This window comes from Theropithecus gelada, chromosome 2 (genome assembly GCF_003255815.1).
Source record: "Theropithecus gelada isolate Dixy chromosome 2, Tgel_1.0, whole genome shotgun sequence".
NCBI classification, from domain to species: Eukaryota; Metazoa; Chordata; class Mammalia; order Primates; family Cercopithecidae; genus Theropithecus; species Theropithecus gelada.
This window is the reverse complement of record NC_037669.1, coordinates 160425834-160444671: the sequence shown is the minus strand read 5'-3', so window position 1 is coordinate 160444671 and position 18838 is coordinate 160425834. Positions and strand designations below refer to the sequence as shown.

Here is an 18838-nt window from a genome sequence, read left to right as displayed (position 1 = left end):
TCAAGTGTCACTACTGTTTTGAAATGAATGATGTCTCACACATGACTTCAGTCTTGCCTCCCTGTATCTAAGTCCCAGTCCTGGTGACATTTTTAATATGCAGGTAATTTAGATAGGCAGTTTTAAGATACCATTAGCTGAGAAGGTAATTTGCTGACAATTTCCAGTTAGTTAAATGCCTCCCCTGCCATGAACAACAATGACTAACATTTATTGGGCATTACTGAATGCCAGGTACTTAACATCTTTTACCTCATTTAATTCTCAGAACAACCCTATGAAGGCGGTACAACTATTATTATTGTACCTTGTTTATAGATGAGGAAATTAAGGTCAAGATCACAATGCTAATAAATGGTAGAGTTGAGACTCAAATGATGCAAGTCTGGGAGACATACTCTATCCTTTTGACCTCTATGCTGGAAGCCAGTATGGTTGTTGGGTTATGCCAACTGCCATCACCTGTGTTCTCAAGTACTTTAGGGATTTCTGGTCTTAATTTACATTTCTTTGTGATATTGCTGCTTGGATTGGCTCTTGGTGATATTCTTGTATTCGTTTATTCAACAATTATTTACTGAACACTCACTATGCACTATATTCTAGGACTACAATGATTAGAGAAACAGATACAGTACTTGTAGTCATGGAGCTTACAGTCTGGATCCTACATGGAGAGTCAGTAACTGTAATTTTTGACTGTCACTTCTCAGATTCCATCTAATGCTCAGGAAGCTTCTTAGAGACTGACCGAAAAAATCAGTGTTCGTCTCTCTAGATATCACCTCCAGGTGGCACACATCTATTGGCATACTTTTCTTAGAATTGATGTTCACTTGGTCTCTAAATAGTGCTCACTTTTGGTGTCCTGATGGCAGTGCTTTGCCTGATAGTTGGGACTCCATTCTGCTGTGTCTGTATACCAAAGAAATAAGAACTTGAAAGTGAGCAAAATAACAGTGCTTCTGAGCACTGAACTGTAAGAGCAACTCATGGAAGAAAAAAAATTGTGTGTACACAGTCACCTTAAGGAGAAAAATAACCATTGAATCTTGATCTTTTCTCCTGCTGCTTTGGGCACAGGGGTAGTCACATAACTGTTTAGAATGCATCCAGGATTTGATTTGTAAAGTTATGATAAGATGTCTGATATGGAGACAGTCCTGACTCTATAAGAAGAGTTTATTGCTCAGAGTTCTTCAAAGGATAGGAGGCATGTTATGCCACACAGGAGGGTCACATGGGGAAGCACCAGGATAGGTCAGGAAGGAAAAGCAGTAAGGGGAAAGCAGGCAAATCATTTATTGTTTTTTTTTTTTTTTTTTTCCATAGGAAGGAGTAGGTGAGGCAGGATAAGCAGCTGAGCAGGCCTAGGATTGGATAGTTTGAATAATTTCAGCAGGTTTTGAAATCTGTCAAAACCATAGGAGTGGTTTCTAGTTATCTGATACCTGACCCTCGGGTCACATAAGATGGGAGAACATTGGCTTGGTGTGTGAGAGTTTGATAAGGGAGGTGATTGGGGGTTTGAACTAAAAAATGATTGGTTTGCATGTCAAAGGCATGCTAGAAGGCAGGTTGTTTGCTGTCTGTAGGAATTAGCTAACATTGGGAGAGTAGTCCCTCTTAGGTTCATAAGGTCCAAAGTTGTCAAAGCATCAAAAAATATTGAAAAAAAAGATTAATACAATGACCCCAGATGGCCAGTCATAAAACATTATCCCCTAGTCTCAGTGATTGGTGTAAAGGGTAGGGATATGACCCAAAGCAGACCAATTATTCTTTTCCCTCACTATCTTATTAGGTAAGGATGTGATCCTGTATATAGACATATTAGGTTCCTTCTAATATATTAGGAAACATATATCTATGTACGTATACACACACATAAACACACACATACACACATGTATACATATATACAATCATGTGTCATTTAATGATGGAAATACATTCTGAGAAATACATTGTTAGGTGATTTTATCATTCCATGAACATCACAGAGTATACTTACACAAACCTAGATGGTATATCCCACTATACACCTAGGCTATATAGTATAGCCTATTGTTCCTAGGCCACAAGCCTGTACATCATGTTATTGTACTGAATATTGTAAGCAACTGTAACACAACTGTAAGTCTTGTGTATCTAAACACATCTAAACATAAGAAGGCACAGTAAAAATATGGTATAAAATATAATAAATGGCACACCTGTATAGGGAACTTACCATGAATGGAGCCTGCAGGACTAGAAGTTGCTCTGAGTGAGTCAGTGAGTGAGAGGTGAGCGAATGTGAAGGCCTAGACTGTTACTCTACACTACCGCAGACCTTATAACACTTAAGCTACACTAAATTTATTTTAAAAATAAAGTAATTGTATTACAATGGCTACAAGTCACTAGGTGATAGGAATTTTTCACCTCCATTATAGTCTTATGGGAGTACTGTCATATCTGTGGTCCATCATTGACAAAATGTTATTATGCAGAGCATGACTGTATATATACATATATACATGTATGTACAGCTGCTCCCGGACTTACAATGGGGTTACATGCTAGTAAGCCCTTCATAAGGTCAAAAAATTATGAGTTGAGTTGTCGTAAATTGGGGACCATCTGTGTGTATGTATACACATACACACACACACATATATACAGGTGTATCTTCTTTTATTGTACCTCACTTTATTGAGCTTTATATTTTTTACAGATTGAAGGTTTCTGACAACCATAGAGCATGACTATTGGTGCCATTTTCCCAACAGCATGTGCTCACTTTGTGTCTGTGTCACATTTTGGTAATTGTTGTAATATTTCCAAATTTTTCATTATTATTGTATCTATGACAGTGATCTGTGATCAGTTATTTTTGATGTTACTATTGTAATTATTTTGGGGTGCTATGAACCAAGCCCACGTAAAATGGTGAACTTCATTGATACGTGTTGAATGTGTTCTCACTGCTCCACCGACTGGCCATTCCTTCATGTCTTTCCCTCTCCTTGGGTCTCCCTATCCCCTGAGACACTACTCTATTGAAATGAGGCCAGTTAATAACCCTACAATGGCCTCTAAGTGTTCAAGTGAAAGGAAGAGTCACACATCTCTTACTTAAAATTAAAAGCTAGAAATGATTAAACTTAGTGAGGAAGGCATGTCAGTAGCTGAGGTGGGCCAAAAGTTAGGCCTCTTGCACCAAACAGCCAAGTTGTGAATATAAAGTAAAAGCTCTTGAAATTAAAACAGTGAATATACAAAGGATAAGAAAGTGAAATAGGCTTATTGCTTATGTGAAGAAAGTTTTAGTGGTTTGGCTAAAAGATCAAACCAGATACATCATTCCCTTAAGCTAAAACCTAATCTAGAGCAAAGCCCTAACTCTCTTCAATTCTATGAAGGCTCAGAGAGGTGAGGAAGATGCAGAAGAAAAGCTTGAAGCTAGCAGAGAAAGTTGGTTCATGAGGTTTAAGGAGAGAAGTTGTCTCTGTAACGTAAAAGTGTAAGATAAAGCAGCAAATGCTGATGGAAAAGCTGCCAAAATTTATCCAGAAGATCCAGCTAAAATCATTTGATGAAGGTGACTACACTAAACAACAGATTTTCATTGTAGATGAAACAGCCTTATATTGGAAGAAGATGCCATCAGGACTTTCCTGGCTAGAGAGGGGAAGTCACTGCCTGGGTTCAAATCTACAAAAGGCAGGATTATTCTCTTGTTAGGGGTCATTGCAGCTGGTGACTTTAAGTGGAAGCCAATGCTCATTTACCATTTCAAAATTTCTAGAGCTCTTAACAATCATGCAAAATCTACTCTGCCCATGCTCTATAAATGGAATAGCAAAGCCTGGATGGCATCACATCTGTTTACAGCATGATTTACTGAATATTTTGAGTCTACTGTTGAGACCTACTGCTCAGAAAAAAAGATTCCCTTCAAAATGTTGTAGTTCATCAACAATAGACCTAGTCACCCAAAAGCTCTGATGGAGATGTGCAAGGGGTTTTATTGTTGTTTCCATGACTGCTAACACAATATCCTATTCTGCACGCCATGAATCTAGGGGTAATTTTGACTTTCAAGTCTTCTTATTTAAGAAATTCATTTCATAAGGTTATAACTATCATTACAGTAGCTTTTCTGATAGATCTGAGAAAAGTAAATTGAAAATTTTCTGGAAAAGATTCATGATTCTAGATGCCATTAAGAACTTTCATGATTCATGAGAGGAGGTCGAAATATCAACAGTAATAGGAATTTGGAAGAAGTAGATTTTAACCCTCTAGGATGACCTTGAGGAGTTCAAAACTTCAGTGGTGGGAGAGACTGGAGATATGGTAGAAATAGCAAGGGAACTGGAATTATAAGTGGAGCCTGAAGATGTGGCTGAATTGCTGCAGCTGATAAAACCTGAATGGATGAGGAGTTACTTCTCATGGATAAACAAAGAAAGTGATTTCTTGAATCTGCTCCTGGTGAAGATGCTGTGAACACTGTTGAAATGACAACAAAGAATTTAGAATATTCCTTAAATTTAGTTGATAAAGCAGTGGCAGGGTTTGAGAGGATTAACTCCAATTTTGAAAGAAGTTCTGCCGTGGGCAAAATGCTATCAGACAGCATCACATGCTACAGAGAAATCTTTCATGAAAGACGAGTCAATTAATGAGAGACTTCATTGTTGTCTTATTTTTAAAAGTTATCTCAGCCACCCCAACTTTCAGCAATTACCACCATGATCAGTCAGCAACCATCAATATCCCCAGATAAGACCCTCCCCCAGCAAAAAGATTATGACTTACTCAAGGCTCATATGACTGTTGCATTTTTAGCAATAAGGTATTTTTAAACTAAAGTATGTATGGTTTTAGACAAAATGCTATTGTATACTTAATAGACTACAGTATAGTGTAAACGTAACTTTTATATGCACTGGGAAATGAAAGAATGTGTATGACTTGCTTTATTGCATTGGTTTGGAATAGAACCCAAAATAGCGCTGATATAGGCCTCTATACATATACATATACATATACATATACATATACATATACATATACATATACGTATGCCTGTATACACACATACACACAGAACATACACACACGTCAATCATCTGGATAGCAATTGAGTCCTGTATGGTGGAGTCAGAGACACATGGGTTAAAATCTCAGCTCTTAAATTTACTACTTGTGTGACTCTGAGCTAGGTACATAAACTCAGTTGAAAGTAGACATCTCAGGGTTGTGGTAAGAGTTTAACAGAGTTTATTGTAGTTATTTTTGCATAGTAAGTACTCAACTAGTGGCAGCATCACTCCCAGATTTGAGTTAAGAAGTTTAATTATTAGTACATGTGATTCTCTGCAAAGTTTTAGCCCCTCTGGAAGGAATTCATAAGTCCTTTAATCTTCTCCTGTTGTCTTGTTTTTATGGTACACTTTCAGTATGAGTAAGGTACCACATATAAAACACTGGACAGGCAGGGTGTGGTGGCTCACGCCTGTAATTCCAGCACTTTGGGAGGCTGAGGCAGGCGGATTACAAGGTCAGGAGATTAAGACCATCCTGGTTAACATGGTGAAACCCCATCTCTACTAAAAATACAAAAAATTAGCTGGGCATGATGGCACGCACCTGTAGTCCCAGCTACTTGGGAGGCTGAGGCAGGAGAATTGCCTGAACCTGGGAGGTAGAGGTTGCAGTGAGCCGACATCACACCACTGCACTCCAGCCTGGGTGACAGAGCGAGACTCCGTCTCAAAACAAAGCAAACAAAACCAAAATAAAACAAACAAACAAACAAACAAACAAAAAAACACTGGACACTGTGAAGGGCATATAGTAGGTGTTCTAGAAATGTTGGCTTCCCCATTTGGAGATCTCCCTCTAGCCCTGCTCTGGGCAGAGAAGATCCTAACCTATCAGCAGCACTCTCCTGTCTTTGGGGCAGGGGTGTACCTGGGGAGAGGACGGTGACACTGGACTGCCACAGCTCCACGACCACCCATGCTTACATTTCTCATTTTATGTTCTTTAATACGTGACATTTTTATTTTTAGTTTAAAAGATCACATCTTTTTTATACTTTTTTCCTCTCACCACACCACCTGAACTCTTCCTCTCAGATAGCCCTAACTTCATACTCCTGGAAGAGAGGGTTGCATACATACCTTGCACAGATTGAGAATCACGGTGCCTGAGTTCTTGTAATTCTTCTTCTTGGCTTTGTACTTGGGATTGATACACTCCCACTGCACCTGAAAGAAGGGTCATAGCATGAGAATCTGTTCAGGAAAAAGCCGAGTCATTCCATAAGGCCAAACTCCTAGGTGCTGCTGAGGACAAACTGAACTGGAGGGCTGACAAATAGTCTCTAGGTGGTAACTCTTGCATGTAGAGGAGCAATAAGGGGGAGTGGTTGAGAGTGAGACTCTGCTGTCAGACTTCTAGTTTAAAATCCCAGCAACGCCACTTCCCTGCTATGTGACTTTTGGTAAGTTACTTGATTGCTCTATGCCTTGGATATCTTCTCTCCAAAATGGAGCTTATAATTATACTCTATCTCATAGGAATATTGTGAAGACTGATTAACCCAGGTAATAAATTTAGAACAGGGCCTGGCACATGTCAATGCTTACTATTAATATGGTCAAATCAAACAGTACAGGGAAGAAGAAATCTGCAGGAATACAGTTGAGTGATGACCAAGTGCTAAGTCTTACTGCCCGAGAATTGACTCAAAAGGTTAGTGAATAGTGAATAGTCAGGCTAGAGAAATTTAGTAGGGATAATAATAAATTTACATAGAACTTCACAGAGAGCTAAAATAATGGATTGACATGTGTCCCAACAGTGACACAGTAGATCTCCAAAGGGGCCTTTTTGAGGAATAAGATCAGAGCTACAGGAGTGGCTGGGAATTGAGGAGTCAGCTGGGAACTAAGGGGAATAGGTCTCCAGCCTACAGAAGATTTAATGGGACAAAATCAATTGTGAATCAAATATCCAAGAGTCATTGAATGTTTCTGCCCACCAGCCTATGAAAGCTGAATCTCTGGATTTCTACTCAAGAGACAAAATTTCACTACCTGAGAATTAGAAGTGTCTGAAAATGAAGTAGTTTCTGAGGCAGATGCAAATGGATAGGCTGACATAGCAGTGGCCTCCGATAATCGATTCCTCTCGTGTCCATGCATTTGTGTAGCTCCCTCCTACAATGTTGAGGCATTTAGTCACATGACTCATTTTGGCCAATGGGACACTAGCAAATGTGATATAAGCACCAGCTTGAAAAGTGCCTGTGTACTGGGACTGGCTCCTCTCTTGCTTCTGGGAAGTTTTCAGGGCCATATTAAAAAGCTTACAATGGTCTCTGGCAGGATAAAAGTACACCTGGAGAAATATCCTGGCCATCCTTGCTGCTGAGGCACAAATGCATGAGTGAGTTCTGTTGGCACCACGTGGAGCACTATGTGAAGCAGAGAATTCAGCCAAAATTGCCAACCCAGAGAATGTTGAGTACATAGTGATTGCTGTTTTCAGCCAGGAAGTTTTGGGCTAATTTTTCACTCAGCAACAGGTAAGTGATACTGTAGTTTCTCATCACTGGAAGGTGCCAGCAGGGCTGGGCAACTACATAGGATTTAGAAGAGGGAGATCTTATACCAATGAAGGGTCCTCCATGACTCCTTCAAAATGTGGAATTCTTGGGTGAAAGAAAGAAAGAAGAAAACATGCAAAGCAGAATCTAAAATCAGACCCCTAGCCTTGTTTTTGTCACTTAAAGGCCTAATCTCCTAATCTGTCCATAATGAATGTTGTCTTTCTTTCCTCCCTCAGATTTTCTTCTCATTTACTCTCCAGGTGGGTAGAACTTGATAAACAAGAATTATAGTCCATCTCAAAGTCAATTTAGTATTTCTAGACAAAAGAGCCCAAGTTCCTCCTAAACCAGTCAAAACTGATATTGTCTTTTGCCCCAAAGCTTCCTCTAATATTTTAGTAAAACAGGTGGCTTAGGGATTTACCTAACAGTTGGAAAGAAAAGACACTAAAATTAGCTGTGCCATTTTTTGTCATTCTCAATGATTTCTATTAATCTCAATTTCTTCCATCAAGCAGGATATATTGAGTTAAAGATTTCAAATTCTATTTCAAATTCTATTAAAAATTGTAGTGATCATTCATGAAAAGTCTACTCACTTCCTTCTCAGGGTAAGATGAGCAAGTATGGGTTAGGCAGGAGAGGGCTCCAATGAAGTTGAATCAAACCTATAATACTTGGGGTCCTTGTGCTTTTGATGTAGGTAGGGGGTCCTGATGGACCAGATCTAAATAGTTTGCATCTGTCTTGGGATGAAGTTGGCATATAACTATGGGCTACGCACTTTACTCTCCCAATCCCATTTAACTCTCCCCACAGCCCGCTTTGACAGATGGAAGATGAGGCTCAGAGAAGAGAAGGGACTTTCCCAGGTCATACAGGTGGTAACTGGTAGACCTGGGATTCACACCCACATCAGTCTCATTCCAAAGCCTGGACTATTAACCACAATGCCTTCTTCCTTCTTCTAGAAGGTTTTGGAGTAGCTCTTCTATTCTTGCAAGTATCCCCTTTGGCCACCTGAAACTAAGGATGCTTATAAATGTTATTCAAGAATTAATCAAAGTTAATTAAGAATTTACCCTGTACCTATAGAATCATAACTCCCACAGGAAAAGGAAAGTTGAAAGATGCTGTCTCCTGTTTTTCTCTCTGATGCTACAGACATTCCTCAGGGTTCGAGCCTCCTATACCCTCTCTTCAATCCCCTCTCCCTAGGTGTACTCATCCATTCTCTTGATTTTAAATGTCCTCTCTTAGTTGATGGCTCCTAAAATATATTTACAGGTAAACGTCTCCTCTGAGTATCAGTTTTTGAAACCAAATCTTGAAAACTTCCTCATAAACTGGACCTCCCTACCACAATTCTTCCTCACCTCAGGAAATGGCACCATTTAATCATTTATCCTTGAGTCAACCATTTCCTCCTTCCCTTACTCCCTATATCCAAGCCTTCAACAAACCTTGTAGCTCTTATCTCCAAAATATGTCTTAAGTCTCTCCAACTTATCTCTATGACTAGTTCCTTAACCCAAGTCATTATCACCTCTTATCTATAGTAGTAGCCTCCTAACAGATCTCCCTTGTCTCTCTTTAATTATCTACACAGTAGCAAAAGTAATATTTTAAAAAATTAAAACCAATCATGTAATTCTCTAGCTAGAACGCTTTGCAGCACTGTCCAGTAGAGTTTTCTCAATAATTGGAATATTCTGAATCTGCACTATCCAATATGGAAGCCACCAGCCACATGAGACTATTGAGCATTTGAAATGTGGCTAGCATGACTGAGGAACTTAATTTGTTGTTTAATTTTATTTTAATTAATTTAAATTTAAATAGCCACATGTAGCTAGTGGCTACCGTATAGGAAAGCACAGCTTGCTCATGCTCTTATCACATTTAGAAGAATCTGCTTTTCCTGGCCTCTGCCTCTATCTCTGACTACATCCTATGAATGGCTCTTTCACTCTCTGCTTCAGATACACTGGTGTCTTTCCAGGTCCTCAATCACACCAAGCTCATCCCTGCCTCTCTATTTTGCACTACTATTCCTTTCACTTCAAATGCTTTTCTCTCACTCATTACATGTTGGCTTTTTAATCCTTAAGGGGCCTCAACTTAAATGTCAGATTATCTTTTCTATATGCACACTTTTATAATGAAACTGGTCCCGTTTTGTAATAGCATTTGTCACAAATTGTAGTTGTATTTTAAGTTTTTTAATGTGTGTTTCTATTCCATCCTGACTCTCACCACTCTGTAAGCTTCAGGAGGGCAGGGACCATGTCAGCATTGTTAGTCATGGCACATTTAGAGCCTGGCAGAGTGCTTGGAATTTGCTAGGTGCTACTTGATAAATATTGTAGAATCAGTAAATAAGAGAATATTTCCCACTGTATAAATACACCAAAACGGTGGCTGGGTAGTTAAACTAAAGTTTTTCTGGTATCTCAGTGACACAGAAAAGCACATTAGCATATGGTCCATTTCCTTAATGGAACTTAAAAGATCTGTTTGAAAGCATTATGTTTTGGTATATTTCATTTATGATATGTGTTACATTCTTACTTTTAATATTTAATTAATGAGATGAAATATTTCCCCTATTTACTGCTTGGACTATTTCTATTCATAGAAGTAGATAAGGCAAAACTTTATAAAACTCTTTAGAACTCTAGCAGGTGGTATGAATGCTGTCATTGATTTAGTAGCTAAGTAGGACTAGTTCTGCATATTCAGCAGAGCAATATTCTCTAGCTATATTCCTTGTTATCTTGGGAATGACTTTCCTTATAATTTAGTGTTGGTTTTAACTGTGCCTCTGAAACTCTGCATCCTGGCTTGTGGGTGATGGTCTCTGTGTGTTTGACAAGTTTCTTGTAATGCTGAGTACCTAATAAAGCATTTACAGCAGGTTTTGCAGGAGCTAAGGGGAAAGCTGTCACTGTTTCCATTGAGTTTCCAGACCAAAGGTATGTATTCAACAAATAGTCTGATTCAGATTAAGTTTCTGAATTTAAAAAAAGTTAGTTCATTTCCATGCAGTTTGCCTGTATCCTGACCTTACATATGAGAGAGTTGAAAAATGAGTTGGGGCATCTCTAATTAGCACTTCTGATCGGAACAGGCATAGAGTATTATCTCTAAAGAAAAAGACTTTCTCAAAAGCACTGGGCCCTCTACTTTCACTCCTTTCTGCTCCACGAGGACAGTGAACTCCAGAGTAAGAATAGCAGGTATCTTGGGTTGAGTTCCCCAAGAAGCAAACTTTGAGGCAAGAATATAAGTGCAAGCAGGCCATCTGGGAGGTGGTACCAGGAAGCATGAATAGAGGAGTGGGAACTTAGATAGAGGAGGCATCCCAGAAATGGTGCATTATCAAGTCAGTTACCACTGTGGACAACTAGGGCCTGCTGGGGAACTCTGGGAAACTGTATGGAGCATATACCTCAGAGTTTTGCCAACTGAAGGGCAAGGGAGCTGGGGTATTTATACCCCAACTTCCATTAGTTATTTGTTGAGGGCTACCTCCTGTTACATCTTCTTCCACACTTCTAGCTTGCTTTGGGCATGGATAAAACAGGCTCCAGCAGATAGAGAAAGCCCCCGGGCAAAGAATTATTTCAGCTGGAAATTGGGCAAGTGAACAATAAACAGGTAACAGGAGAAGTTGCATGGTTTGGGCCCAGATGCCTATCCATCTATCTATTTATCTATCCATCTAGATATTATATGATATGAAAGTGTGTGTATCTGAGGGAAGTTTAGGTTTCTGTGTGGGGCAATGTGTCTTAGTGGTATGTTGTAGTGTTTGTGTACAGGTCTTGGCATCAAGTGTGTAAGAGTAAAATGATGGAACTAGAAGAAAACCTGGTACCCATATGAAAATTTGGAAGATTCAAATAATTTCTCCAAAGCATGAAATTATTATTGATGTCACCAAATCACGGAAATATAGACCTAGAAAGAATACTACTGTTAATAGCAGATATTTTGGAAATGCTAGCTGTGTGCTGGGTGCTCTGCTAGCACCTTGGATTGTCTCATTTAATCTTCACAAAATTCTATGAGGTAGGTACAATTATCACTCTTATATTTATAGGAGAGCAAAATGAGGCATGGAGAGATTAAGTCATGTTTTCAAGGCTACACATCTAAAGGAAGTTAGAAGTACTCTCACGTAACTTTTCCATTTTACTAATGGAGAAACTAACGTTTGGGGTCAGTGTCTTGTCCAAGGACACACAACTGCTTTGGATTGGGCTAGTTCTAGAATCTAGGTACTCACATCCTACCATGTTCCCTTCTTATCACACTTAATCATACATTGATGTTTTGCTTCTCACTGTTTCATTTGTAGCTGGGTTCTAAGGATGCATCATAGAGACTTGAGGCAAAACCAAAAGTGGTTGACCATGTACCTGTTTCCCTTCCATTGCTCCTCTCATCTCCTTGAATGTCGAGGTGAATTCTCCAATGAAGTCATGCTTGCCATTGGAGTCCCAGTCCCACACTATGCACTGTAAGAGAAAACAATTATTTTTCTTAAAAAATTAAGAATGTAGCCACAGCAGCTGAAGGCAATGTGAACTTTATGAGAAGGAGTAGATGAAAGATGTTTGGTCTGGAACCAAAGCCTGGGAGTCTAAGATTGAAGCATGTGGGATGTAATTCTGGTTTCTCTAGCCTTTTACTTGGACTTTTTGCCACAATCTGCAAATGGCCCTGTGATGCAGCAGTGACTACAATGATTTGCCCATTTTTTAGATAAGGCCAGTAAGACCCAAAGGAGATAAGCGACTTGCCAAAGGGACCTTCTCGTGAATGAAAACCTGGGACTTGAAGGCAGGTGCCCTGCTTCCAATTCCAGTACTCTTTTATGCATAGCAGATAGCCTCCCTGGTTTACATTGGCATTAGATGCGTGAGTCCATGTATATAGCTTCCACATGGCAGCTCCTGCTTCATGATTTGAGTGGGGCCATATTCATCACATTTTTCTTTTTCTATTTTTTTTTTCGGAAGGCAAAATAGCAATGACAACACAAATTATTAGGAAGACAAAAAATCTTTAAACGTACCTACGTGAAAAATGGTTGGAAAATAGTGCACAGACAACACCAGATATTTACCACACTGGTAAATATTTTGCACCCATCACACACAAGATGCAACCATTCACTTCTAACAAAAGGGCTAAATCCTCAGCTCCCGAGTCATACTTTTTAGAGTGACTAGCCTGAATCAGCAGCAATCCCTCTGCTTGGTCACATATCTAAATGAAGAGGAAAGTCTCCATGTATTCCAAGGGTGGAGGCTGGACTGGAGTCTTAAGCACTTTAGATATCATTTCTACATCTGAAGCCAAAGATTTGCAGGAAAGAATATCAGACCTCAAATAAGAACAAGGCAGCAAAGGGACCTTTTGCTCAGAGGTTTTCCTTGGAATATTGGGGCTCTGAGAGGCAGCTTAGCTCTTCTTCAGGGTGCAGATCCCACTGGCCAGTCTTGCCTGAAAAATCTGACTTGGTAATCTGTTCCCAGATCCTGCAGGATGCCTCACAGATCTACAATATGATCTGTCTAGAATGAAACATCGTTTCCCCCTAAATTTATTCCTACTCATTTATTTTCTGTCACAGTGAATTGCATCAACACTCATCCAGTTGCTGCAAACAGAAAACTGGGCATCATTCCTGATATTCCTCTCTCCACTCACTCTCCCACACCAAGTCCTCTCCATTCTGTCTCCTAACTATGGCTTGACTCCAGCACTTCTCTCTATTCCTACTGCTCCTTCTCATCTGCATTACTGCAACAGTCTCCCAGCTTGTCTCCTTGTCTCACTTGTACTCCCATGACCCTTAGAACCCACTAATTATGTTAATTCCCTGCTTAAAATCAAAATGTATATAGGCTAGCAGGTCTTCCAAGGTCTTTCATGTTCTGACTCCCTCAGTACCAAATTCACCCTTTATGATCCATGCTTACTGTATTAGTCAGTGTTCTCCAGAGGGACAGAACTAATACGATGTGTGTATATATGAAAGGATGTTTATTGGGGAGAATTGGCTCACACAATTACAAGGCAAAGTCCTGTCATGTTAGGCTGTCTGCAAGGTGGGAAGAGAGAAGCTGGTAGTGATTCAGTTCAAATTTGAAAGTCTCAAAACCAGGGACACTGACGGTGCAGCCTTCAGTCTGTGGCTGAAGGTCTGAGAGCCCCCAGGAAGCCACTGACGCAAGTCCCAGAGTCCAAAGGCCAAAGAACCTGGATTCTGATGTCCAAGGGCAGGAAGAGTGGAAGGAAGCATGTGGCATGGGAAAAAGAAGGAAATCAGAAGACTCGGCAGGCAAGCAAGGTTATACCACCTTCTTCCACCTGCTTTGTTCTAGCCATGCTAGTAGCCGATTGGATAGTGCCCACCCATATTGAGGGTGATCTTCCTCTCTCAGTCCACTGACTCAAATGGCAGTTTCCTCTGGCAATACCCTCACAGACATACCCAGAAACAAGACTTTTCTAGTCACCTAGGCATCCTTCAATCCAATCAGGTTGACCCCTAATATTAACCCTCACACTTACAGTCTTTGAAAGTTTCTCTAAAATGGGGTTGGTAGGAAAGAAAAACATTTGCAATGACCTTTTTAAGACATCAAGAAAAACCAATTTCTCAGCTTCTGCTATCTCTTTAAATAGGGAGGATTTGGCAGATAATTATTTTGCCTACGATATATTAAGAAGCCCTTTGGTTAGGAAGGAGAATGCATTAGAATAAATAAGAATGGAAGAGATTAAGACAAAAGGAGCTAAATTTCTCTGCTGAAAAAAGTAATGGTCAAGTTGAATTTTCTCTTTGATAACAACTGGAGACACAGAGGTGGGACCAAGACATGAGAACTGAGAAGAAATTAGGGTGGGTTTCCTCAGAGGGCTGAAGATGGACCCAAGTTTGGGGTGGGAGGAGGGGAGAGACAGGTAAGGAATTTTTGAAACTGTGATGTCTAATTTTCAAGGTGAGATTATTTATATACGTCTCCCCTCCGTTCCCCCTCTCCCAACTTGCCCTTCTTCCATTAACCCCAACACTCTACCAAACCTGCTACCCATAACATCATTATGCTGATGGTGACTTGGAGAATAAAGGAGAGGGGCTGTGTCCATATTGTGGGGACAAAGCAGACCAGAGTGCAGTGTGAGATGGCCCACTGCAATGACTGAGAACTGAATGGGGAGCAGGACTGTGGAGAGACAGCTTGAAAGGTAAATCTAGGGGTGGAACTTTACAGAAATACTGTGGAGTGGTGGAGCTCAACAGAAATACCATGGCTATTCTGCCAACCTGAGTCCCTAAGTGAGGGTAGCATAGAACTCTCAGATGACCTATATGTAGGTAAGAAATAAACCTTTCAGCCACTGAGATTACTGCAGCATAACTTAGTCTAAGAACCATCCAAGTACTTAAAGTACTGTCGTAGGAATAGGTATTATAATTTATTTTTTTCTGATTCCAAAAGTAAGAAAAACAGAATTTTAAGAGGTTACAAAGAAGTAACAAAGGAAGCATTTTCCAATAAACCTGTACCAAACAAAAGAACCTGTTTGTTAAAAAGTGTTTTATTGCTGGAAATGTTCAAGCAGAAACTGCAGGACCACATGCAAAAAACACAGTAGAGAAAGTCAAGCAGACAGTTACAAACATTTGGTGGGATGTTTTTGAACTTTCTTCTAATTCAGAGATGCTAAGATTAGTTCTAGTTGCATAGGATGCAAAATGAAGTCAATGAAAGGCTTAGCTCATTCTGCTTGAAATGCTATGCAATGCAATGTAGCTTTGATAGGAGTGATGGGACCCCTTTAATTCAAGTTAGGATGAAGTTCTACCTCATTTTTCAATGAACAGTGGAACAAATAAATGATTCAGTCATTTGGAAAATTGCTCAGGATGTGCACTGTGATCATCACATTGTAGAACACTGAATTGATCTGCTGTTACAATCAGGTGCTTTTCTCTCTGTGTGCCAGCCCCTCCTTATTGACCCTGGCACTCACACACTCCTTACCTGGAGAAAGGAGTAGAAGAAAGCTTGCTGGGTTTAGATATAGAAAGAGGAAGAAGAGTGGTTCCTGGGACCTTGTATTTGAGGCTCATAACATTGCCTGATAGTAAGTACAGCCCACTAAATGCCTGCATTTGACATCAGACACTTACTCTTTTACCTTTGGAAGGAGCAAATAAAAAGGCAAAGGAGGCAGAAGCCAATAGAAGAAAAGAAGTGGGAGCAACCTTTTTAACACTCCCCTCAAATGGGAAAGAGGAGGAGTTCCCTTCTTTAGGGGACAGGGCACACATCCCATTCACCCCTTCTTTGCTCTCCATTAGATTTCGCATCATGCTTCGGTGAATTACCATTCCCCCTTAAACTGCCAACCTCAAGCCTTTAAGATGTTTGCAATGTACTCTCTGGCTGGGGAGAAAGGTAGTGACCACCAGGCCTCCCTGAGCTGGAGGATGAGTCAGGCTTGACAGAACTCCGTCGGGGGCCTCTCGGCAGCAGGCAGTGCTGCTTACAGGAGCCTGTTTCTTCAATCAGCTAGCATTCCTCATCCGGGCAGTTGCAGAATTTTATTTTGACCTTCCTGAGACGGGATCCCAAAGGAAGAAAGACACAGTGAAGCAGACAAATAAAAACACTGTCTTTCCTTCTCTCCCTGGCATGAAGCAGGCTCATGACAGCTCTGATACAGCTGACAGAGGAACGCATCTTGGTGAAAAGTCAACAGATGAACCACCCTGCAGAAAAACTGAGACAGAGGCAGAGTCCTTGGTGTGAATCAATAAGAAGGCCTTGACACATCTGTGAGAGCACAGCACCTCAAAACTACCTACAAGCCAGAAAACCTTCTCAGGTTCTTACATCTCACAGAGCAGTTTAGGTATAAAATCTTTTAAAATGCATAAGCCTGACAGATGGTCTAATTAACCCCCTCCTTTTACAGAAAAGAAAATTGATGACAGATAAGTGACTTCTGCCAGTTCACCCAGTACAGGTTGGACTAAAATCCGGTTTTCATACCTCCTTGATTTCGTCACTACCACACAAACACAAATTATAGTAGTTATAAAGTATATAGTGTGTACTTTGTGCCAGACATTGTTCAGAACACTTCATACATATTAACTCACTTAATCCACAGAACAACTTATTGTATGCTTATTTTACAGATGAGGAGACTGAGGCACAGAAAGATGAAGGAACTTTCCTGAAACTACACAACTAACACTAGGTAATCCTTCAACTATAGGAAGTTAAGCATCATAGCTTGTCTTAACTGAGCATCTTTTACAAACCCAGGCCATTTGTGTTTATGGTCTTTAATTCTTCACAATAACCATGACATGACAATATTATTACCATTTACAGGTTAACTGCCATTCACAGATGCCATTTACAGGCTGGGAGAGGGAATGTGACTTGACTAGACACCTGGTAAGTGACAAAGGTGGATCTGAACCCAGGTGTCTAATGTCATAGCTGATACACACACACACACACACACACACGCATACACACACATGTATATGTTGTTGTTGTTATGCCATGCTACCTCTTAATAGAAGCAGGAACTTAGAATCAAGGTCTCATGAGTCTGCTCTGTGTAAAATCCCCATTCTTTGAAACTGTAAACTACTAGAATCCTCTAAGGTTTAGTGGGCACACCAAACAATACAGAGAAAGAACCTGCTCACTGTTTCCACACAAAAGGATGCAAAGGCAAGTAGTCTGTGCATTGTCCCTGGGGTCCTCAGCTCTGTCGGTAGAATGCATGGATAAGTGGGTCTGAGGTATTGGGTTACTCCCTTCTACTCTTGTTTTATGATTGCCTTGAACCCATTAAAAGAAATGTGCTATGCCAACTTATTGTACACTAGCTTTTGTGATGGTCAGCTTCATGTGTCAACAAGGCTAACTGGCTAACAGTTCCCAGTTATTCAATCAAATAATAATCTATTTTATATATGTGGTTACACAGTTTATAATCAGTTTACTTTAAAGTAAAGAAGGTTTTGTGGTTCCATATGAATTTTAGGGTTGCTTTTTCCATCTCTGTAAAAAATGCCTTTGAGATTTTTATTGGAGATAACTTCAAATCTATAGATTACTTTTGTAGTATGGACATTTGAACATTAAGTCTTTCAATTCATAAACATGAAAGGTCTTTCCATTTATTTGTGTATTCTTTGATTTCTTTCATCAATATTGTGTAGTTTTCAGTGTGGAAGTCCTTCAACTCTTTGGTTGTTTATCCCTAAGTATTTTATTGTTCTTAATGCTATTGTAAAAGGAAGTGTTTTCTTAATTCCCTTTTCAGATAGTTCATTTTAAATATATAGAAAGGTTACTAATTCTTGTATGTTGATTTTGTATCCTGCAACTTTATTTTATCCTGAATTCCTTTATTAGATTTAACAGTTTATTTTCATGAAGACTTTAGGGTTTAGTATATATAGGATAATATCACTTGTAAATAGAGATAACTTTACTTCTTCTTTCTGATTTGTTTGCCTTTTATTTCATCTATCCTAATTGCTCTGGCTAGAATTTTCAGGACTATGTTTTTTTTTTTTTTGATGGAGTCCTGCTGTCTCGCCAGGCTGGAGTGCAGTGGAATGATCTCAGCTCACTGCAACCTCTGCCTCCAGGGGTCAAGTGATTCTCCTGCCTCCACCTCCCGAGTAGCTGGGACTACAGTACAGGCACACACCACCATGCCCAGCTAATTCTTGTTTTTTTTTTTTTTAGTAGAGATGAGTTTCACCATGTTGGCCAGAATGGTCTCCATCTCTCGACTTCGTGATCTGCCCGCCTCCGCCTCCTAAAGTGCTGGGATTACAGGCATGAGCCACCATGCTGGCCTGGTCTTCCAGGACTATGTTAAATGGAGATGATGAGAGTGGGTATACTTGTCTTCTTCCTGATCTTAGCGGAAAAGCTTTTAATTTTTTTACTATTGAGTATGATGTTAGCTGTGAGCTTGTCATAGATGGTCTTTATTATATTAAGGTACATTTCTTCTATACCTAGTTTGTTGAGTGATTTTATCATGAAAATGTATTAATATTTTTTCAACCCAGAATAGCCAAAATGATCTTGAGAAAGAAGAACAAATCTGGTGACATCACATTTCCTGATTTTAAAATACATTACAAAGCTACAATAA

General features: G+C 39.8%; 1 protein-coding gene across 3 annotated transcripts in view; it reads right to left on the bottom strand.

The window, feature by feature from the left end:
* Positions 1-18838, bottom strand: part of CPNE4 (copine 4) — a 513456-nt gene that overhangs the window by 48326 nt on the left and 446292 nt on the right. For all 3 annotated transcript variants that reach the window (XM_025377527.1, XM_025377525.1, XM_025377526.1), the window contains 2 exons: positions 12037-12135; positions 6180-6266 (listed from right to left, as the gene is read on the bottom strand). In XM_025377527.1, coding sequence (XP_025233312.1) covers positions 6180-6266; positions 12037-12135 — 186 coding nt within the window. The remainder of the gene's footprint in view (positions 1-6179; positions 6267-12036; positions 12136-18838) is intronic.